Source organism: Limulus polyphemus, unplaced genomic scaffold (assembly GCF_000517525.1).
Source record: "Limulus polyphemus unplaced genomic scaffold, Limulus_polyphemus-2.1.2 Scaffold3516, whole genome shotgun sequence".
Taxonomy (NCBI): domain Eukaryota; kingdom Metazoa; phylum Arthropoda; class Merostomata; order Xiphosura; family Limulidae; genus Limulus; species Limulus polyphemus.
Window position 1 is genome coordinate 77,511 of NW_013669126.1, and position 24,589 is coordinate 102,099.

At 32.5% G+C, this 24,589-nt stretch overlaps 1 protein-coding gene across 1 annotated transcript in view; it reads left to right on the plus strand.

Annotated features, from left to right (window-relative positions):
* LOC106469498 (pre-mRNA-splicing factor ISY1 homolog) overlaps window positions 1–24,589 on the plus strand; it is a 43,079-nt gene that overhangs the window by 7,223 nt on the left and 11,267 nt on the right. The window contains 6 exon segments of the mRNA XM_013929996.2: window positions 3,658–3,824; window positions 8,700–8,812; window positions 15,059–15,070; window positions 15,072–15,125; window positions 17,177–17,252; window positions 24,187–24,416. Coding sequence (XP_013785450.1) covers window positions 3,658–3,824; window positions 8,700–8,812; window positions 15,059–15,070; window positions 15,072–15,125; window positions 17,177–17,252; window positions 24,187–24,416 — 652 coding nt within the window.

Consider the following 24,589-nt stretch of genomic DNA (forward strand, 5'->3'; position numbering starts at 1 on the left):
AGGTACATATCTGCCATAGCAATAGAGCTGTTGTTAATATTGAGTCTTGAAACAATTTTGATAGTATTTTCTAATATCAAGGCATTTCAGATTACATGGTGATGATTAGGTGATTGATTTGCATTAAAATGAACTGAATTTATGGTTGACATTAGTGTATAACAGTGATTTTATGTTGTTATATTTATAACAAAATACAAATCCTGATTATTCTTTAATTGTTTATTTTTTGTGGTATGTTTTGCTTTACTTGCAGTAACTGTATAGTCTTATATTCATTCATGCTGTGTGTGAATTGTTTTACTTGTTTGTCTGAACTCATTCCACAGTTTTGGAGCAAGCTGGGCTAATCTTAGCAGGTGGACTTGAGATGCTATAGGAGCAGGAGGTTCTTATCTATATTGTGTAGCTTTCTCCCCTGCTAAGGGGTGGGGTAAAACTTGCCCAGAAGGTCACATATGCACGATGAGGTCTTAGGAGTAGGTGTTCAGGATTTCTAAATCCAAATCTGGCAATGTATTTTGTGTTCCTGGCCCTCCCCCCTTTGGGGTTCTAGGAGCCATGTTTGAAACTGTGTTCATACCTCCTCTCACAAGCTTATGGGATCAAATCTGGTTCACTTATTCAGGTACCACAGAAAAGTGTCCTAATGGCTTTTATTTTTGATATGAACTCACTTGGGTAGCTATATAAGTAATTGGGGATAACGTAATAATTAAGGATAACAGGAAAGTTGTTGGTCCTTCTAAGGTATCTCATCCACTAAACTATTAAAAAATAAATAAAAACCTCAAAGCCAGCCCTTATTGTTCAAATATTTATAAAGCCTTCCATTAAACTCCCTTAACTTTACTGCTTCAACCACACCTGAAGGCATCCTACTCCAAAAGCCAACTTCTCTTTTAGAAAATTAGAACTGCCCTAGTTGAAGATGACTCCTACTGTGTCAAAATTCATACTTGTGTGTCCTAGTCCTACCATTCTCACCATTAAGTAAAAAAATAGATGATGCATCAACACTATCAGTTATTCAAACAGTCTTAAACATCACAATAAGATCCCTTCTAACTCTTCATTTTTTTTCAAGAATAAGTTTGATCAGAACACTAGGGCCTTTGTGAACCATAGGAAAGTGGGGAGGTTTGGAGACCTGCAGCAGAGCAAGGGTATTTTATGCTAGTTATTCTGATGCATAATGTTTTACATATTTGTACATTTAAGTTTGTCATAATCTGATATTCAAACTGTAAAGATTAAATTTGTAACATCAAAAACACATCAGATTATTAAGAAATAATTAAAATATTTTTTTAAGGGAAGTTACAGTTGTATGCATTAGAGGAAAGTGTGCATCAGGACCTAAACATGTAGGGCAAAAATAACAGAAAATCCATAAAATATGACACTTAAATAAACATACATACATTGTATGTGAAAATGTAATTTAATGAAGCTAAAGACAAACATTTTCCTTACTGCTATGTCTTGTGGTATATCATCAAATCTAATTTTTAGCTTCGTATTTCATAATCAGTTGTACCTCCTATCTGTAAACTGAAAAAGACTTGCATTACTTTCACTTTTGCAAGACAAGTGACAGTCTGAAGTAGAGGAAAGATGAAGTATCAAGTTGGTAATACACTTGAGTATGCACCTAATCATCTACACATAGTCCTCATATGTTTGTATAATATATCTTAATCTCTAACATGAACATTAAATTCCTTTCTTTCTTTTTTATTGAAATATACTATAGAATAAAGATAGGATAGCTTGAGAATGTTTTATTCAACTTGTGCACATGTAAATAGTTCTATAGTAAGAAAACAATTACAAAATGTTGTTAAATATACTCATGTTCTTACATATATATTTATGTCATTTTGGTTTGAGCTAAGTGTATTTGAGGAAAAGAGGGTTGAGCATGAGATCTACAGACACGGAGGAAGAAATTGATGACTGGGTGTCTGTTTGATTAGTTTAAATTTTTCTTCATATTTAATGTTTTATGAACTGTACCATAGTGTGAGAAATAAAAAAATATATATTCACATTTAAAACAAAATTTGAATCTATTAGCTATCAAAGAGAAAATATTTCTTTAAGGATGTGTATTCTGCAGAATATTCTCAGTGAAAAAACAAAATAGACAGGAAACATTGTGTTCTTAATTCTTCAGTGAGAAGTAGAGGGGCTCCAGATTAGTGTGCAGGTTAGGAAGAGAGCAAGAGTGTTGTGACATAATGAATAGCAAGGGATTTAAAAAGTGGCCTAAAAAACCATTATTACTATAAATATTCATTCCACCTCCTAAAAATGACCATAATTTTCAGAATATTCTACATATTTTTTCACTAAGAATTTATTTAAAAGTTAGGGAGTATATAATATATGGTAACAAATAAAAAAAAAATTTTTCTCTCTTTCTCTCTTTTTTTTTTTTTACAGTCAGTTTAGACCATCTTTTCCAACACACATTGTGAATAATAATGCATACTTAATATTAATGTTGCATTTTGATGGTTTGTCTTATTTATTCTATCTGTTTCTAAGACATAAGTGAGAATTGTCTCCCACTTTAATTCATTTTCAGTATCTTCAAACACCATTTGGAAATAAAATGATCAAGAAGCTAAGTCTTGTGATTTTGAAGATTTATTTATATGCATACTTTGAAATGTTTGCAAATACAAAACTAGTTATCTCTACATTAAATTTGGTATTCAAAACTACAAATCATTTTTGGTGAAACCTTCAAATTCTGAGTCTGAATCACTGTCCTCAAATAGTTGGCACAACTTCTCTACATAGCAAGTGCTAAAGCACATTTGCTTTTAGCAATTTTTTGGATACTCTAACATTTGGGCAATGTTTATTTGCCAGCTGCTGTTGCAAAATTAGGAAGCACTATGGTGAGCGTGCAATTAGAGATTATATGGACATTCTAACATTCTTGTCATCAAAGGATTACTTTGACCCCAGTATTGCAAAAGTCTAAGTACATATTATTTATGATGATAAGGTAAATTTGACTATTTGTTCATGAAGATTAGGATGCCTATTATATTTGGAAAATTATGGTAAGTTAAAAATCTTTGAAGTGGAGAGATTGTTAAAATTGGTATTTTAAACTTAAACATTTTTAACTTTAGTGCTCAGCTGTTTAAATATATCATGTAGACCAGGTGTCTCATCTTGTGGTTTGGAGGCCATGAAAGAGTTTAGAAGATGCAACAAGTGATTTTGAGGGGAGCGTTTCTATTTTAATAATAATAATTTCCTCAAAGAAGATGACTTCCTCTTGCCTGTTTGCTTACTGATTTTGTGCTCAAAGAAAGCATTGTATAGGTTTTATGACTGAGAATTGTATTAAAAGTTAGAATAGTTTAAAAACAAACTGTATTATTATACTAGCATTTTTTTCGAGAACGGTACTTGTTAGTGGATATTTAGTTACTTGGCAAGTGATAGGCTTCAGTTGTTTCATTCACAAAATGGGGTCCTGGACTAAAAAATATTTAAGAATTATGTTGTAGTCTAAAATGTGTTTTCATTAGTTATGACTTTTCAGAAAATAAATCTTGTTTATATAGGATAAATAAATTCCTTATACTGAATGATTTACATTCAACATATTAAATGTTTTTGAATTTTCAGGACAACGCTTGCTCGATGGCGGGCAGCTCAACTTGCTGACCAAGGCAAAGGACTTCAAGAAAGGAGACCATTTTTAGCTTCAGAATGTAGTGATCTTCCCAAAGCTGAGAAATGGAGAATGCAAATAATTCGAGAAATTGCTAAAAAAGTAGCTCAAATACAAAATGGTAAGATGAAGTATAACTCATGTGACTGTATGCATATATTTTTCTGCTTGAGCTTGAAAAATAATGCACTTTTTTGTAGTTAGAATTATAAATTATTCATATTACATTTTCTTCCTAATATACAGAATGGGCTGTAAAATCTATATATACCAAACGTGCTTCTTAGTAAAATACATAAGCCAACCAGTCAATTTGAATTAATTACTGCCTTATTAATATTTCTTTTTTCTAGACACCCCTACTGCAGTGTTTATTGACAGAATATTTGTCCATTGTTAACCTTCCATTTTTCAGTAGAAATGCTCATCCCATTTATCAGACTAGGCCTTCAACATTTTCATTTAACAAAGTAATGAAGATATTTAGTTGAATATACTGTCATCTATTGTTTAAAGTTATATTTGATGTCAAAAACATAACAAAAAATTGCATCCTTTAAAAGAGCTTTAGTTATTTGTTATCATAAGTTCAGTAACTTGACTGTTGATCCTTTGAATGCTATAATCAGATTTATCCTATTTGACATTTATAGCTGTTTGGTGTCACAAGCAGATTTACTCCACAATGTCACAAAAGCTTTTCCTCATAGTGTGACAATTGGGATACTCACACGTCCTTGAATTTCCCACCTTAGTACCGTGTGTGCATACATCACCGAGCAAAAGTGCAACTAGTGGATTTGAATATTGAAAAAGTACCAAAAAGGTCAAATTCTAAATTTCATTTGTTAGTGTATAATTGACACTATTCGAGAACTCACTCAAAATTTAATTATGCACTCCAAGGGTTAATATTGTATTTCACTAAGCAGAGGTTTCAGGAAATTATTTTCCCCATTTTTTTCTGTTGTCTTAGCATGCACTAAATTGTCTCAACCATCATGAAAGTGATAAAATCCCTCACTCTTTTCTAGTTCTGGGCAATTAACTCAATTAGTTGAAATAGTTGATTGCCTATGAGCATTGATTACATCAGTTAGTGTCATATAACATAATAGTAAACTGAAATTATAATTAAATCAATTAATGTCACAAAAATAATCAAATAATCAAAACTAGTGTTGCCAAGTATTACTGTTTTTGATTATTTTAACTTTCCAAATAATTGAAATATTGTCATTATGAGTTCTCATTATTATTTTTGATTAATTCAAGATTGTTCAGCTGAATCAGTTAATATCATGACTTACAAAAATAATCACAGAATGCCCACAGCTTTTGTTTTTAGAATCCTGGGATTCTTGATGCTTAGAAACTGAGAGCCACAACATAAAATTGGGGTCTTGATGATTTTGTCTAATACCCCTGATGAAGAAAGGCCTACTTTTCAAAAACATTTGTCTTCTAGGTTGTTTTTGTTTTTACCTTTAACTCAATTTTTGAACTGACATTAATTAGTCCAAGAGCCAGACCCCCAAAATTGGACCTATTGGTACCACTAAAAGGGATAAATTCTACTATATATATATTTGATCTATCATATGTCTCTAGTTTTCAATTTTGTATGATAGCCATTTGAGTGTGGCAGCATTATACAAAAAAAATCTGCACTTAAATTCAAGCACCATCTCACAAAAGTGTATGACCAAATTCTTACAAATTCAACATAACCATCTAAAAGGACAGGCTATATTGAAGTTACTTGCATGTTTTATGTTATCTTCAAACATATTTCTTACTTTTAGGTATATATCCTCTCCATAACATGCACTAAGATTGCAAACATGTATTTTTGCCATATTTTTGTTTGCTTGTTAATAGAAACCACAGAAATTCTTATAAAGCTTTTTTTGCATGTTTGCTTTGTCTATGGTTTTCTTGGGGTATGTTACATGTATAGGTACAAAAAACACTATATTAATATGTCTTTTTTTTCCACAACCTCAACACTACCTGTGAAAGATTTTACTGCATAGGGCAACAAAATATGTTTAGAAGGCTTCTGATTTGTACTTGTTACCCCATAGACGATATCTTGAGTCAGTGAGATGTTGAATCTTAGGTGACACGGTAGATGACTCTTTCTGCCCTAAAAGAAACTGCAAGAATGTCTGGTAGACAGTCTGGTATATAAGAAGAGCCACTGTTTAACTCTGATGGAAAAGAAGCCAAACTGTTGCCACTTTCTGTTCTTGGATTACGCTTTTCAAATGAAGGGCAGCTCTCTGCAATATTGCATCAATGTTGGATTCTTTCCCTTTTAACTGCTTTAGCCTGTCAATTAAATTGATATTTTCTTTCACCATATCACTTTTAACAAGTTGCTCTCTGATGTAGGTGAATAGTTTCTCATAAATAATGTTTTTCTGCCTTTGAGCACTCAATATCACATATTGTCTGTTGAGCAAACTTTTCTGATGACAGGTGTGTTTTTGTCTTTCTAGTATGTTCACGATAACATGATCTATTATATTGACCTTCTCTTGCAAATAAGGCTGTAAAAAATTTCTAGCATTCTGGTGTCTTGCTTTTCTGTTGCAGCATTTCTGACAGCCTCATCAGACCACAATTCCATGCACTGAATTAATGTCTATCTGCTGTTGCTATTTTTCAGGTACTTGCTCCTTTTTGACAAAATATGCACACCGAGTCAACAGTCTTGATGTAGGCTCAGACACTGAAGAGGTTCTCCTATGAAATATTCTTGACCTTTGATAAATTCTTTCTGCTGTGATCTTCATTTTCTGTGGCACAAATTTTCTCCAAATCTTTTTTCATAGGGAACAAACTATGTCATTTTCTATAGTATGAAATGTTTGACACACTTTCTTCTACTGTTTTTGCAATGGCAAGATTTGGTGTGTGGTTTCATATTTCAGCAGCTTTGAGCAATGTTCTCCAAGATTCAATGTCCTTTGAAGTAGTCAGATTAGAGCTAAGTTCTTCTTTGATATGGTGAATGATGCAAACTCGAACTGTCTTGGCTTGCTTTGAAGGACCTGGACTGTCACCACCACCATTAGCACTGTGACATGCACCTTCACCATGCTCACCACTTGCACCCTTTTTCCCATCACCTTCCATGCTATGCTACTCTTCTCATCTAATCTACTTGAAATGAGACAGGAAAAAAGATTAGATCTAGTGACAGGTGCTAAAAGAAGCAAAAAGCTGTAAAATATGAATACTGCTTTGTATTTTACTGTGTTTGATGCCAAATACACACATCTTTTGGCTGATTTGTATATATCTATGCAAACATATTAAAATCCATTGTAACAAACACATTTTTTATAATAAGTAGGTTTGTTTATGTGAAAAACATGTACTGCAACCATGCCACACAAAGAACACTTGTTTCCACGCATACGTTTTGCTGTTTAATGTCCTATTACATTATGATTATTTTAACATTATGATATAAATAGGGAAATATGATATCTTTCACCTCATATTTATTACAATCTGTTGATTTTATTCACATTTTATGAAAAATATCAGCTCTATTTTACAGAGATCTATAATCCATATTTATGAAATTCTATTATTTTAGTAATGTTTTGTCATGAATAGTCTTCAGCTCATGCAAGCTGAAAGCTACCTTATTGGCAAGGCTATCATGCATTTGTTGTTTTCATTTGGCATAGGAAACAAAATTGTATAGGTGCCATTTTTTTCCCTTAAAGAGGTACTGACCAACCTAGCTGGGTCATGGGTCATTTTCCTAACATTATGTATAAAGTTCACAATATTGATAAAATTAAAGCAATTTGTTATAGTAAATATAGTTGTTATTAAAATAGTACAAATGAGATCAACTGAATTTTTTATTTTTTTCAGTCTGACATGAGACCACAGATTAATTATGTTGTAATATAAAGAATTATATAGCTACTCACATTTTTTATAATTTTTTAATTCTAATTTTTCATCAAAACATTTAATTGGTGCATGATGATGTCATCATATTACAAAAACTCTCCACCAACAGGAGGGCAACACAATCTTGATGTTCAGTAACTCTCCCTATGCACTTTCACTCATGGTAACTTTATTCTTCTCCTTGGCATTGTATTGAACGATCATTCCCAACTGAGGAGAAAGAATTTTGACTGACGGGACAGAAGTAGGAGGCCCAGTAAGCATGTGGTAATCCACAACATGTTGAAAAAATGCTACAACATCCTTGACAGTTAATGATCTTCCAGAAGCCACAGTAGAAATAAGACCTGTATGTGAATTACACCACTCACTCAGGTCAAAGTATAAGTCATTGTCATTTGAGAAATCAGGATAAAAACTAAAGATTTTGAAACAAAATCCAAAGAAAATGAAAATCAAAGCTTTATTAACAATACAAATCTCAAGAAATTGAATTCAGATGTGAAATTTAAACACATTTTTTTGGACTATGACAATTCTATCCAAAAATGGTTCACTCATATTACATTTTAAGAACTAAAGATGTGTGTTACAAAGCTGAAAATATCTTCTTTGAACTGCCACAAATGGATAAAACTTGAGTATTCACAACTGAATCATTATCCATAATGCTACCCTTGTTTTAAATAATAATTTTTTTATTCTAATGTTGCAGGATATCTACCATTTTATAAGTGCTAAATTTGTAGCAAGTGAATAATAACAATTTATAGTAGTAGAAGAGCATAATTAGCATACACAGGTTGTCAAAGAACATAGGATGGTAATTGACTTGTTAGAAGTTTAAAAAGTAATCTTATGTTTTATTTATTGGTTCTCCCATACATATTCTGTGTAAGTACTTAATTTTGTTCTTCCAAATTGTTTTTACTTTTTTTCTATTAATTTCTTAGTTTTAATGTTAGATTGGGTATTTTTTGGGTTTTTCACAGTGTTTTGAGATAAAAATTTTAAGACTCTGGAAACTTACTAAATTGTTTTTGACTCTGCACAGCTGGACTAGGAGAATTTCGAATTAGAGATCTAAATGATGATATCAACAAACTGTTGCGTGAAAAAGGCCATTGGGAGGTACGAATTAAGGAATTGGGTGGCCCAGATTACTCCGTAAGTGTTTAAATGTATGTAATGAGATTAAATATGCTCTTCTTGTAATTAAACAACAAGAAATTAAATTTGAAATATACATGTTCTTAAAATGCTGTAAGTGTTTTTACTAAGATTTTAAACTAATTACTTTTAACTGGTTTCTGTATGACATCAAAGAGATTCAGTGGTACTACGTACTGTTATTTTTAACTCTCTTATTACTGATTTGATTATATTCATTACTGGTGGGGTCTGATTTTTCCAAGCCCATTCCCTTGGCTGTGGTTTCACTAGATAGTAGATAGGGACAGTGAGTAATCTTTATTTTCGATATGGTACCTTATCTCTACTGCTGCCATCTATATGCAAATGTTTTCCCTTGCCACTAGTCTTGAAACCCCCACCTGCCTCATGATCAATGTGGTTCACTGTGTCTTTGCATATAAATTATCATGTGATAACCCTCCACCAGTGGGAGTGCAACACACTCTCCTGTTGCAGGTTACACCCTCTATTCGATTTCGCATAACATTCACTTCTTGTTAGACAGTCATCAAGTTCAGAAGTTTTCCTTTTTCATGCAAATTTACACGATACTTTTTTTTAAAACTATTATTTCAAGTTTCTCCAATTCTTTGTTAGCTGAAGGTTATTATCAAGTTAACTTTCTTTGTTTTCATTTTGGTTTGACATTTGACTTTTTTTTCAAACCTTTTTTCTTTGATTCCCAACTTCGTTCACAGTCGAATATGAATTCCAAATTTTGTGTCATGACTTCTGCTACTGAAACTATGACTTCAAATGTCGTGACACAAGCTTCAGGTATGGGGGTCTTGACTGAAGATGTATTGGCTTTAGTTCATTGGGAGATCAAACTTGACATGTGTCATCCCTCTTCTCCCGACCCTTCCCAGATGCTTCTGGTACCAGTGGAACATATTCATATTGATAATGATTTTGACAGCTTGTTTCCTCCACCCCCTTTACTGTGCAAACTAATGTGTCTATTGAGGATTCAGTCAGGCCCTTCTCAGCCTTTTTGGACATGATTTATCAAGTATGTTACCTTTTATCTGTATACCCAGTTTCATATGATCCTACCCCTTCCCTGTTACGTCCTGCTTCGTTGTCCAAGTACCTTGTGTATTCTCCTTTCTCTAGATAATAGGTTCTATGCTGATCATTTCCTGTCTCAACTGAGGGCAGGGGCCAGCATGCCCCAACCCCAAAGGCTTCAGATAATTATATCTTGGCTTACCATCGGGGGTGATTTTCCTTTTCTGGACTCTCGGCAGCTCGAATCTCTTTCGCCTGTCAAACAATCCTTCCATATCAACATCTTGGAGCTTCTGGCAGTATGTCGTGCTTTGGATCATTTCCTTCCTTTTCTTCAGAACAAATTGGTTATGATCCCTTCTGACAACTGTGCTGTTGTCTTGTATATCAGTCACCAAGGGGGAACCAGTTCTCATTTCCTTTGTTCTCAAACATTGGAACTCCTTTATTGAATCCACATGCTTCATGTACATCTCATGACACGTCATATTCCAGGTGCCTTCAACCTCATGGCAGACCATCTTTCCCAACTTGATCAAGTTTACCTCATGGAGTGGTCTCTCAACCCTCAGATTTTCCAGTGGCTGTACACTCAGTAGGGTACTCTTCACCTGGATGCTTTTGTCACTTGTCTCAAGTTAACTTTCTTTTGGTCTTGGTTCCTTATCTACAAGCCTTGGCTGTGGATGCTCTCAGTTAGGATTGGACCAACTGGTACCTATATGCCTACACCCAATCCAGTTCCTTCCCAGGATGATTTCAATCATCCAATGCACTCCGTGTCAGGTCCTCCTGGTTGCTCCTTTATGGCTGAAACAACCCTTATTTCCACTTTTTTTTCAGCTCCAAACAACTCGTCCATTACCTCTTCCTCTTACATCATCATCCTTCCTTCATTAGCCTCGGTTCATGGCCCTTCATTAAAGGATAGGTGATACCTGGAACAGGAAGTCAGAGGCTCAAGTGGAAAATGATATTGACGTCCCAATCCCGAAGGACTGCCCAACAGGGTGGATGGCTAATCCTGAACGAATGCAATAGCAGGGAAATGGTGGGAGAGAAAAACACAGAATGGTACCTGGATAAATGGATGGTATTGGACAAGACTACACAATAAACTGCAATGGACAAAAACTAAGCACCATGATTGTATACCCAGGTGAGGAAATCCACTAGGAGAGGGACAATGGGCCAAGAAGAAGAAACCCCATGTCCAAGTGATCAATAGTGTAAGACCTTCCACCTCCTTTGATAAGCTGTGAGGGATGAAAGGCAAATGGAACAGGATAAAAGGGATACTACATGCATGGAAAACCAGATCTCCTTGCAAGGGATTAGATAAATTCCATACATGAAGACAGTGTGCTATATCACTAACTCTAGCTATTATCATGAATGTACAATTTTGAAATTAAGAAATGGAAATTTGTATTTTTCTTCATGAAGTGCACAGAATAGTCTTAAATTATCTTCTTTGGGTCATATGTATAACTTCATGTCATTATCTTTTCACTTACAATTTATTTTTAATGTTTTATTTTCATTTCCATTTCTTTGTGTTTTATTATTCATGTCAATACATCAACTGCTGCCCATAGGCCATTATCAAGCTATAACCAGTAGACTCCAGGCAGAGAAATGATTTCTACACACAAAATGGCGTTTCCACACTCCTTATCTTTATAAGCTTTCAGAAACTAGATGACTACAGACAAAAATAAAAAAATCATATAAACCTTCCAAATATTAATTTTAAAACAAAAATAATACATAATTAACTAAAATATATAAGTAAAACCTAAATGCAATATAACTGTCTAACAAACTGTAAAAAATACATAAGCAACAAAATCTAAGGTCTTCAATGATATGCATGTCACATGACAAGACAACTGAAGATTTAAATGTTTTAGAGGTTTCTTTCAAAATAGATTAGTAAAAACTTGGGATAATATAAAACTTTAAATTGTAATGTATTTGATAATGCTAATTTCATTAAAATACCTTGATAGTAAAGTGGTTTAATTAGATTTTGAATGTAACTCAGTGACACTTTGTGCTATGTGCAAAAAGGAATTTAGAAATGGTAGTGGGTGTTATAGGGTAGAGATTATGCAAATGAAGTGGGAAAATTGTAAGATAATAAATAGTATTTTTATACTCAAAATTAAAATCACCTTGCAGGTGAACTATTCAGAGTCCAAGTGCAAGTGACTACGTTAAATAAAGAATTTTTTATTAAAAATAGTAGAACAAATCAAATTGAAGTATTTTATTTTTCTGAAACTACATACTTTTAAGAAAGTTCTTGTCAAATTTCAAACAATTTCATCCACCAGTTTTATTTATGGAACAAAAGACTTATTTGCTTCTCATCTCAGCCTTTGGGCATCGTCGCAGTTTGAGATTTTTGCCATCAACATTTCTCACACTCTTTTTCCATTCCACATATGTTCTTCTTTATCCATATTGATCATTCATGTCCAAAATGTTGGTGGTTCATTAGGGGAATTCACTTGTTTTCACCAATTTTCCTTTCCTGCATTTCCCACTTCTATTCCCAGTTGGATCCGGATAAATTTCTATGTCCTGTTCATGTTCTTCGTTGTTATATTGCCCACACAGCTTTCATCCTACTTCTTCATTCACTTGAACTTTTCCTCACAACATGAGCTTTTCCCCTGTACTCTGACAGGCTGGGTTTATCAGCTTATTAATCCGGTATATACTTCCCTGTCTCCTTCTTCCAAAAGGCTTTTGAAGATGAAGTCTCATCAAATATGACACCTTCTCCATGGCTTTTCATCTCCATCATCATTTGTAAGAGATTCTTTGGTCAGGCATGGGGACTGTCCCTTATACATTCAGCTCCCATTAGTTTCATTGGTGGCTGTTTCTTCCTCACCAGGGTACTGCCTTCCACCTGTCACCATACTTTAAACATCAGTTTGACTGTGACTTGGTAAGTTTCTTTTTTCTTATGGGGGCATGTTCCTATTAGGTCATGGATCCTTCTCAGTAGCAAGTGTTGCCTGTCCAGGTATACTTACTGCATATCAATCACAAAATTCTGTACTGTATGGCCTACCATAAATCATATTGGAGTATATTATCTACTGTCTGGTGGCCCAAGTGCTCCATCTCCATGCAGAGGCTGATGTTGCACAGACCCAGCTCTATTCAACCCCAGGGACTGTGTTTGTACATGGCGTTGGCCAATAATCCATGCACTTCAGCTTCTGTGCAGTTCTATCCAGAGGATGATGTTGCATGGGGTACACATATACCCCATGTGCTCTGACTTCTTGTATTTGGCCCTGGGGGTATGTGACACTATTCCATGCTCCACCTCCTGCCATTTTTGCTTGGAGGTTGTGATTACATAGTGCTGGGTATCTTCTCCATGCACCCCACCCTTTGGGGTTGTGTGCAGTAGTTGATGTTCCATGGGATATACTCTGATACTTTACATGCTCCACATCTGTGGGGATGGACCCAGGAGGAGGATGTTGCACAGCAAGGATTGGGTGTGATGTCCCACCCAAATTACTTTGGGCAGAGGCTGAATTCCCCAATCTAGATATATACCCTCATCCTACTATTGTCTGGATGTCAACTCCTAGAGAGTCGTTTTGGTTTAGAGCTGGACTAACCAACATTAGTCCTCACACGTGTTGGTAAGAATTCCTCGTCCTACCATAGTCACATGGTTCTGCCCCATGCACTCCTACTCTGTGTGGTTGCAGAGAGGTTTATGTTGCATGGGGCAGATGTAATCCCTACATGCAATCCACCTTCATGAGGTTCAAACCTAAAGGATGATATTGTGCAGAGTGGAACAGGTTCAATTGATCTTGGAATTAAGTGAATTGTCACACTGACACATCCCTTTCTACTGTCGTTCAGATGTTGGGTTCCCGAGTGGCTGGTGTTGATTGTGGATTTCATACATGTACCCTGTTTAGTAGGACTATATGAAATTTCTCCCTTCTGTCTCCTAAACTTGAGGGGAAGATGGTGTGGACCCTCCTCCTACCATAGGTCAGATCATACATATGATGGCACCTGGTTTTGAACTGAAGTTGACCTGACAGGTAAGGTCTGATGGCCCTAGCCTTTCTGTGCCATGGGGCACATCTGTTTTAGCTTTTCCCACCATTATTTCTGTATTTGGGGGACCTTGCATGTGTTTGTTTCTTGGATTATGCTTTCTGGAGACTTCAGTGGGATATAGAGCCGGACCAACCGTCTTTTCTATCAGAGGTGTGCTTTTTATGATTCTGCCCAATTATGCAACACTTACTACCACACTGGGCAAAGAGTGTACCTTGTACAGAAGTGGTGTGGTCTTTCCATGGATGTTCTTCAGACACTTTCTTTGCACTGATCCCTCCACCTTTTCAGTGTGGGATTCTACCTGTTATTTGAGTGGAGGTAAGGTACTGTATCAGAAGTTATTATTTTCATACAGTGAAAATATATTTCCCACCCTTCCTCCCCACTACTGGTTTGGTGAAATCGAATCGAGGGAGTAACCTGTGTCAGGAGAGTTTGTCACACTCCTATGAGTAAAGGACTGTCACATGATAATGTACATGTAAAGACACAGTGAACCACATTGATTGTGGGGTATGTGGAAGTTTCAAGGCTATTTGGCATATAGAGGGCAGCACTGAATGAAAAAACTATTATGTGAGAGAAGGGAAGCGGCTATTGGAAATATATTTTCAGTGTAGGAAAATAATGACTTTGACTTGTTCCAACACTTAGTAACAGGAGCTGTACATGAAAACTGTGTGAAATTTCATAATTGTGTAAAATACATAAGAAACCCCAGCAGTAATCAGTAGGATTAATTATAATATTGACATTTTTTGTGTATAACTCGTGTTATTAGGGACGTTGTAACCAACAGAATCCTGGACCCCTAAGAAATTTGATGCATAAATAGTTTAGAAATATTGGAGTCCAGGATTAAATAGTTTATTGGTGATATCAGTAATATCGTTTATACAAATGTTTGTGTTTATACTTATGTTCATGAAGTATATTAATTTTTTGAAGGATGTTCTTAATGTCAGTGTTTTGTTAAAACAATAGCTGTGTTTTTGTAAATATGTTTTGGAAAATTATTATTATACTTTCATTGCTTTATTTGGTACAACTGTGCAAATTTCTACCTTTAATTGTTTATTTAAATCTTCACAGAGGGTGGGACCAAAAAATGTTAGACCATGAAGGAAAGGAAGTACCTGGAAACAGAGGCTATAAGTAAGTTTTTAATTTATTGTTGAAATTTGGAATGATATGTCTTTCCATGAGCCTGTTTTGCTTTTCTTTCTGAAGCTGTTAGATACTTGTGGTGGTCAAATGTGTTTGGACTGGTTACCTAAAGATTACAAAAGTTATTTTCATCTGTAATAAGCTTCCCAGTGTTTTGGACTTGAGAGCTTATAACACTAATATTTGGTGTTTGATCCCTGCAATGGCCACAGCACAAATAACCCATTGTGCAACTTTGAGCTTAACAACAAACACAACCATTAACAATAAAATGAAAATATTTGCTTCAACTGGTCACACTTGTATATATGTATATAATATTTTATATGTGTGAGTGTATGTGTATATATATATAGAGAGAGAGAGAGAGAAAGAGCTTCTTATTTTGGTGTAACATACATATTTAGATACAGATAACAGATTATGTCTTAAAAAGAAACAAATTAAAGTTGTACCATTTGTAGACACTACAAAAGGTAAAATTCTTGAAGAGAATAACTGTACCAGTTAGTAAATCAATAATGATAAGGACCCAAGCATTCCCATCCGCAATTTATCAATTCCAACTGTACATCCAGTTGTTTAAATGTTAATTACCTCTATATGGGAGGGGGGGGATATATATTTTAACCCCATACCCATCCACTTTACCAGATTTTATTGTTAGGCCTAAAACTTGTAATAAAAATTGTTAGACTATGCATGTTTTTATCACATTCCTCTTAATTTTTTCAATAAGGATTATATATTAAAGGTGTGTAGAAACATTATTTCAGATCTATCTATCTGTTGTCTTCCACCACAACATGATTTTTACCACAAATATTAAGTCTTTTGATTAACGATTTGTTTTATCTTTCATCAGTCAAAACCATAACTTTAAAACATTATTATTTTATTTTAGTTTTTTCTCTTAGCGAGTCATCTTAATATTTTTGTTTTTATATACTTTCTTGGAATTGCTACTGAGAAATGAAATAAAATTATACTTTACATTTTATGCTACTAGACAATGAGTATTGCATATGAGAGTGCTATGAAAGTGATAGTATAATACCATGTTATTTAAAAATGTTCTTATTTTCACCTTGTACATTTTAGATATACAGTCGACTATTTTCTCTCTATATTAATGTATATAGCTATCTTACCTCTTTTTGATGTTTTGATTTGTTCATTAATAAACTAAAATATATTAATTGCTAAGTATTAAAGTGTACCTCCGTATCTAACAAAGATACGTGTAAGTGTTTTTAATGTCAAACATCTTGATTAATACAGTTTTTTTTCTGTATTTACTTGGGTGAATCGACAAGTTCAACTCAATATTTGAATGTATTCTTTTTGTATATGTAAGAGCTTATGACTTTATTGGTTACTAAGATTTAGAACTGAGGTTGTTTTAGATTTATAGGTTTTCCATGAAAAGAAGAACTTAATATAATAGCAAACAACCGTCTTATCTGTTAGCTGCTTCAGTGAAGATTATGTACTAGTAATGTAGCTTATGCTGTTATTTTTTAATAACTTTGTAGTTTAAAGTAAAACTAAGTTATAAAATAACATTAGACATTCAATACAGACTGACTAACTTAGGAAATAGACTTTAAAAACTGTTTCTTCCTTTTATTGAAATTGACTTCTTTGTTTAAGATTTAATATCTATGAAATTCTATAAGGAGTTTTTTATGGTGGTGTTTTAGCCTTAACAGGGTTTTTTTGACAAAAGTTACTATTACAACATAATTTCTTAAAAGAATTATGTGTAGTTCACTTAAGTCAGTAAGTGTTCTCTCAGAAAAAGAACAATTGTTTTATTGTATTGAATAGTTTCTAATTTAAAATTTCTTGCTGAGTGATAAAGGCTTATAGATATTCTTATTAAAATATCATATTTTTTCATCAAAGTATTTGCATAATTTTATTTAAAGGTTCTACTTTATTTCCACATATAGAGGATTTAAAACTGTGTATTGTACACTCCATACACTGAGTGTGTAAGTCTTCAATAAGTCTTCTGTTGATATTCAATTGAAAATTTAGTTTTTTCTACTTTATCTAGGATATTTTGGAGCAGCCAAAGACTTGCCAGGTGTTCGGGAGCTTTTTGAACAAGAGCGTGAGTAAAACTTTGTTATCAAAATTTAATTTACACCAGTGAACCAAATGTTATAGAATACCAAATGAAACAGAAAAAGAGTAAAAAAGTTGTGGTGTGGGAGGAAATAAATATAATTTTCCTTTTCTAGTGTTTACAAGTATATTTTCACAAATAATGCATACAAGCTATTGTAGTGATAGTTCTAACATTCTAGACGTGGATTGTTATGGAAGACAACTCTTAAGTTCATCAAAATAGTATTTTAAATATCTCCTCAATAAGTCACTATACTATACTATATAGTGCTTCCTTTTATAACAATATCTATGTAATGACTGAGCCACAAGTTCAGGGAATGTCTGTCAATATCATAGCAAAAAATTTGAATTCCTTCTTCTTTCTTCTGATTCTTTTTTTTATTACATAATAACTCAAAAAACAAAACAGTGTTGTCAACCAGTTTCACTGAGGTGACATACTTTCAAACAGAGTATCTGCTTTTATAAGTTTTATGAATAACTAGTAGTGATTTTTAAAAAAATCATAATTCTTGTGTAAATTATGTCATCATTACCCTTCGAAGTTTACTTTCTTAAAGAAATTTGATGTTCCTATAAAAAACTTACGTACAGGGTGAAATAGGAATTACCAGCCAGTAATAGATAAACAACAAATATTACAGTTGAAACCTCATGGTATGTCTACTGAAACACTACATTAAAAAAACAAGTAAAGAAAAAACATTTCAAAAAAGGAAGTAAATGCTGGGGTGGCTAATATCAATCCTTCAAAAACAGTGCAAACAAGATAGTAGGGATGGCGCATGCATCATCTCAACATAATAGCACAGGCAAGAATTAACATCTAGAATTAAGAATTAACCTGTTTTTGTTTGTTAACATTCTAATACACTATGTGCCTGTGCTGTTTATGTGGGGGTGATGCAAATGCCATCCCTACTATCTTGTTTGCATTGTTTTTGAAGGATTGATATTAGCCATCCCTACATTTACTTCCTTTTTTAAAAGTTTTTTCTTTAATTGTAACCTTCAAGATGCAATCACCAGCCATTTCTATATTTGATTTGCTTGAATTAATTTTAATTTGTGCATAAAAGTTTTCATTTTATTGAAAGAATGAAATGCATAAGTCACATTTGCAAGGAACACGGCTTTAGTGCAACAAGTTTGCTTCAGTAAAAAGTCTTAGTCTATAATTTTGCACTGTGATTGTAAATTCATGATAATCAGATCTTATAAGTCAATATGTAATATATATATATGAGTGCTTTTAACTTGTATGAAGCTTCACATTTGTTTGTTTTTTTATATAACAGAAGCATTTCACTTTTCCTCTTGATATTCAAAATTCATTTATAATGATGTTTAATTGTAAAAGCTAAACAGAGAATGAAAAAACACATGCAAGCATAAAGAAATATATACCTTTTTCTCAGTCTAAATTTACTGTCATATCAGATATCACTAAACTATTGTTACTGAACTTGTTTTGTGAAAAAAAACACTTTTTTTTTTAATTGAATGTTTTTCTAATGTTTCTGGCACAGTAAGTTAAGATATTATTCCTCAGATTATTTTGCTTCACAGTGCTGAAATTTTATCATGTTTAATATTCATGTAATCACCATTAATGTTAACTAAATACAGATGCTTCACTGATTCAAAACCAATATGAAAAGAATTCATAAATTAACAAAATTCTTAAAAGTTGAATATTTTCATGTATATATAACTTATTTTTGCTCTCCCAAATTTCAGAATCCTAAGTACCAAACAGCATATTAATTATGAATTTGTCAATAGTACTATTTTTGATTTAATTTGTAGCATTAAATATTACTTAAATCTGATTGTTAAATCTGTGACAAAAATTAATCATAATGCAGTCAGGTACTGTTAAGTTGTAATAATACTAATGTTTTCTGTGAAGATGAAACCAATTTCTACCCACCCAATTTCTTTTGCATTAAGTATATACCATGGTTTAAAATGTACCATAATACCAAAAATAATTTCAATAAATAAATGCAGTTTGCACACAAATTTTGGAATGAATATGTACATATTTAGGGGACTATTTATCACTGTGTCTCGTTGGTACGTTGAACGCAGCTTTGGTTCAAATTATATGTTTCTGATGTCCAAGTACAAAATCTATGGTTTCTTACGAATTAGAAACTCAAATTACCAATATTTACAACTAGCGTTGTAAGTCTGCAGACATACCGCTGTGCTACTGGGGGTGTGTGTATATGACGAAGTATTTCCAAAAATGCAAGAGGTGGGCATGGCCACTGTGTTTGATTTGCTAAATATACTGGTATCTCAGCAAATAGAAAAGATTAATTCTTATTTTATATTTTACCGAGACAAAAGAAATAATCTTGGAAACTTCCCACCTTCAAGAGACTGAGAAAATCACATGGAGGTAATTCTGAGATTTTGATTGGTTACAAACACATGATAGAGCAAAGCAGGTGTACATAAGGTTTGTTTGTAATTAAGCCCAAAGCTACACAATGGGCTATCTGTGCTCTGCCCACCACGTGTATCAAAATCCGGATTAAGTCTTGGAAGGAAGGGGTAAATGAAAATGTTGTTCAGAAAACAATATTCTTTTAGACCCAAATACAGTATAGTAAGGCTGATAAATTACAATAAAATTCTGCAATACTGATAGAGTAATTTATATTTTTTTATTTCAAAATGTATATATAAAACCAAAAAAGTTATTTTGTTTTACATCCTCCATATGCGAAATTCAGCAAGGCTTGGCATGCAAGATACGGCGAGTACAAACTTCTTTAAAATCTTATGTAGTAGAAATCATTGTTTTCTATATGTTTTTGTTTACTGTTCTATGTTTGAAGAAAATGTTAGATATAAAAGACTATTTAGGGTAAAACCATTACTTAGTTAATTTAGTGATCTCGTATTTAATGATTACTTAGTTTTATAACAAGAGTGTTAAAGTTAATTATTTTATAGGTGATAGTTATAACAAATTTCATTACGTAACACTGAATGAGTTGTACATTATGTATGCAATTAGATTGTTGTACTAGGCTTTAGTAATATTGTTGAAATCAAGTTACTCGATTCTTTGGTGTTTTTCTCATTACCTTAAGTGAGTATTGTTCCATAATAGCATCTCTTAGTTTATAGAAAGTTCGAGGCCTCAGTTGGGCAAGGTATGTATGTAAGCGACCAAGCGAGTGCAAGTAAGTAAAAGTTTAGTAAAGTGAAATTCAGTCAGAAAAAAAAGAAAACGTGAAGTTAGCCAGTCTGTGAATGATTAACCTTAATGGGTGGTTTCTATTGTGTGTTTCACAGCTAGCTGTATTGTAACAACAGAGATAGGAAAAATAATATATCTTGTCAATTGAGTTCCAAAGTAATTGAATCAGCCTGTGTGGACTTCTGCCAAAAAAAGAAACAATTATTTAAAGCTCTGGATACAACTGTGGTAACCAACAAAAGAAGTTAAGTCAGAAAAGGATATGTCAGTGAAAGTGAAGTTAGACTGTGTGATTGTTAGTTTAGCTGTAATAGGTGATATTTTGAAGTGAGTTTAACAGAGATAAGGAGAATAATTTGTCTTGTCAGAGGTTATTCTAAAGTAATTGAACCTACCTGTGTGGACTTTGACGAAAATGTGACAATTATTTAAAGTTCAGGATACAACTGTGGTAACCCATGAGGTAATGTAAGGGAATCATTCACTGATACTATTGTGATAAAATAAGAGAAAAAATAATTTGTCTTGTCAATTGGATTCTAAAGTAATTATATCAGTCTGTGTGGACTTTTGACAAGGAAAGAGAATTATTTAGAATTTCAGATAAAATTGTAATTTCCTATAGTGTAAAGAATTTTTTGTACATACGTTTGACTTGTTTTGAATATATTATTTTAAAACAAGTGGATTGTGTGGTGTCCATTTATTGTTCAAATTTATCACCAACAAGTCACAGACACTTACTGTAGAGGAATCCCAGCCCACTCATATTTAAAACCCTGACAGAAAAATATCTGAAATTTAAGAACTTATTTGTAAATAGTAATAATATATATACACATATGTAATGTATTGTAACTGAAATGTAACTATACTTTACAAAAGAGTGGTCCACTAGAACAAAGTCATAACACGTCACTTTGTAAAGGCCAGTTTTATAAGGTGGAATATGGTAACATGAGTGCATGTGAGCTGCATTATTGCAACTTCTGTAATGTTAGTCAGACATGGCTGAAATCTCAATACAACAAAAATAATAAATATATATAAATGTATAACGTTATGAGATTTAATCTATTTTGTCTAGAAGGAAAAAGCGTAACTTATATCTATTTCCTAATTTTTTTATAGAGGTTATGTGGTTGGTCAAATTGACCAAACCGATACCGAGATACAATAGTGAAAATAACAGATAAAATATAAAGTTTTTCTAAAGAAAACATTTGATAATTATCTGGAGGTTATTAGAAAGTTATAAAGGTTTTGCATGTGAAATTTGAGAATTTTTTGATCCATAAAAGTATTTTTAATCTTAAAATCAAAATTTCGTTGCATGTTGGATAGTTAACATTTGCAAAGAAAAAATGCACAAGCATCAATTAAAAAATCATAAAACTTAATACAAAATCTGATATTTTGTGTAAGAAAGCCTTGTAATGTTTACTGAAAATCTGCAGAATTCTGTGAAGATGCACATAGTGTATTAAAAGTTGAAAACTATAACAAGCACAAGATGATTACAAGGTCAGTCTCTGGGACTGAACTGCCATAGTGAGAGAGTTAAAGAACTAACATTTACTATACTTCTGAATCTACTAAGTATATCTTCTTAAAATTTGGTAAGCTTTTAGTAAACATTATAGATAAGTTGTACAAAAAATCAGTATTTTTAATTAAGTATTTCAACTAAAGACTTGTCAGAATTTACAGAGTCTAAGTGCAAAGTGATTTTTGTTAAAAATGAAATTACTTTTTCATCTTACAAATTTCATTTTTCATTTACATAACCGTTAGATCCTCATAATTAACTATCAAAAGTGTTTTTGTTTTCAGTGAAACATACTTTATCTCTTATTTTCTGTACCCTAACAATGATGGTAGCAGAATCATCTGTAGTGAAAGTTGAAAAATATGGAATAAAATCAAAAGTACATATTTTTTTTCTAGAATGACTGTCAAATGTAACAGATAATTATAATTATTTATTCCAACATCTTAAGTCCTCTAACATTTTCACATGTGCTTTCAATTAATTTTATTCTTTTATTGCTCATTGAACCATGTCTAATTACTGAGCTTGTGTAATAAAGCAATAAATCACCTGGCAAGAGGATAGGGCAAGTTACAGTAAACAAAGTCTTGACTACATCACACACAAGCTGCTTGCTTACATCCATTGTGGAGAAATTTTTGTATTTAATTATTTTTTCGTTTAAGTTTTCTTATTTAATCCGATAAATTTTTAAATTTTTAGTTACTTTTGTAATGATAAATTAAAAATGTACATAAAAATTAAGGAATTTAGCTATTGAGATGCTTGCAATCGATGTAATTATCAATGTCTCAAACATAACTCTAGAAATATTGGTACCATGTAAAATTTGTTTTAAAATTCTAATATGCAATTTGAACACAAAATATTGGCATGCTCAAAATAACTAATGTCCTAAAAATGCTATAATTTAACTGGCTTTCTAACTAAGCTCTAACCCTGTTTACAAAATTTGATTAACTGGTCAAGATAAGACTAGACAAAATCAAACAAAAGAAGTGAGGTCAAATAATTCAAAACTGAACAATTCTAGCATCATTGATATTCAGTAAATAAAAATATATTTCTTTTGGTTGTAAATAATCCAGTAGCAAATTTCAAAATGAATTATTGACATTTTTTGAAAGAATATGATAGAAAGGACATGGCATGTGGGTTTCACTTTATTACATATATCTCAGTAAAGCAAGAAGCTTAGAATTTATACAGTTACATTTCAGCTTGGAAATATCTAGTTTCAGTGTGTAATTTGTCGGAAAGTTACAAGATCAAATAGGGGTACAAAGAAAACCTAAAATGGGCAAGTCAGAGTGAAGAAGTGTTGTGATACAGGGAAGTGAAGACTGAGAATCTATTTAAGTATTTCCTTTTGAAATTAAAATTTGTATAATATAAAAAATTGAATTATAAGCTATGTTTTGATGCCAAGTTCACTGAAATAAATTGATAATAAACTAAATAAATTTTGAATGTAACTGTAAAGAGGTCATGACGTGCACTTTGCCCTCCCTCCATTTGTGTGCACAAGGTTAAAGAGTAATGTACTTTTGAAAATTTTAGCAATGCTTAGAGGGCAAATGAAGGTTGGAATAGCTTTGTGTAAGATGAGGAAAGTACCTATCGGAAATACATTTTTCAATTTTAGGAAATGTTAACTTAAATTTGGTTCTTATTAATTATTAACATATAATATATCCTCTGTTCTTTGGTTGTGATTGAAGTACTACATTCATGATGATAAAGATGCATGCTTCAGAAAGCAAGAATTTTAAATAAATATTTTATTAAAGAGTATATTATTTCAATTTATTTCTGTTGTGCACAGTGAGTTTTTAAACCAGGCAAAAAAGTTGTTTTACATGTCCATAACAGTGGAGTGATAAGTATGATCATAAACGCTGTGAAACATTTATACTGTGCATATAAATTTCATGTTGTTGAAAAAACTTAATGTAATCTAGTTTCATGATTTGGTATATATATATTATTGGATACATAGTTTTTGCATTTACATTTGCTATTTTTTTATTTGTATTACTTGTAATATTTTAAGTCAGTCTCTGTTTCCACTGTAAAATACTTAATATTTCATTGTTAAACAAAGGTCTTTTCCAAATGTTTATATAATATATGGATTTACAGCTCCTCCAGCTCCTCGTAAAACAAGGGCTGAACTAATGCAGAATATTGATGCAGATTATTATGGTTATCGTGATGATGATGATGGAATTTTAGTTCCACTGGAAATGGAACAAGAGAAGATAGCTTTGGCAGCAGCAGTTGAAGAATGGAGATTAAAGAAAAAATCTTTGATTTCAGAAGATAAGATTGAACAGGAAGTAAATATATATGCTGTGACTACAGAAGAACTGGTAAGAATTCAACATATACTCTGCAGAAGGTTCTTAGAATTATTGCCTGATATTAATTATACTACTAGATAATGAAAGGAATAACGAGAAATAACGGGTTGTAAAAAAGTAGTTAAGATTTTTTATAATGACTAACAACTATATTGTTATTAAATTTCTTATTTAGGATAGTT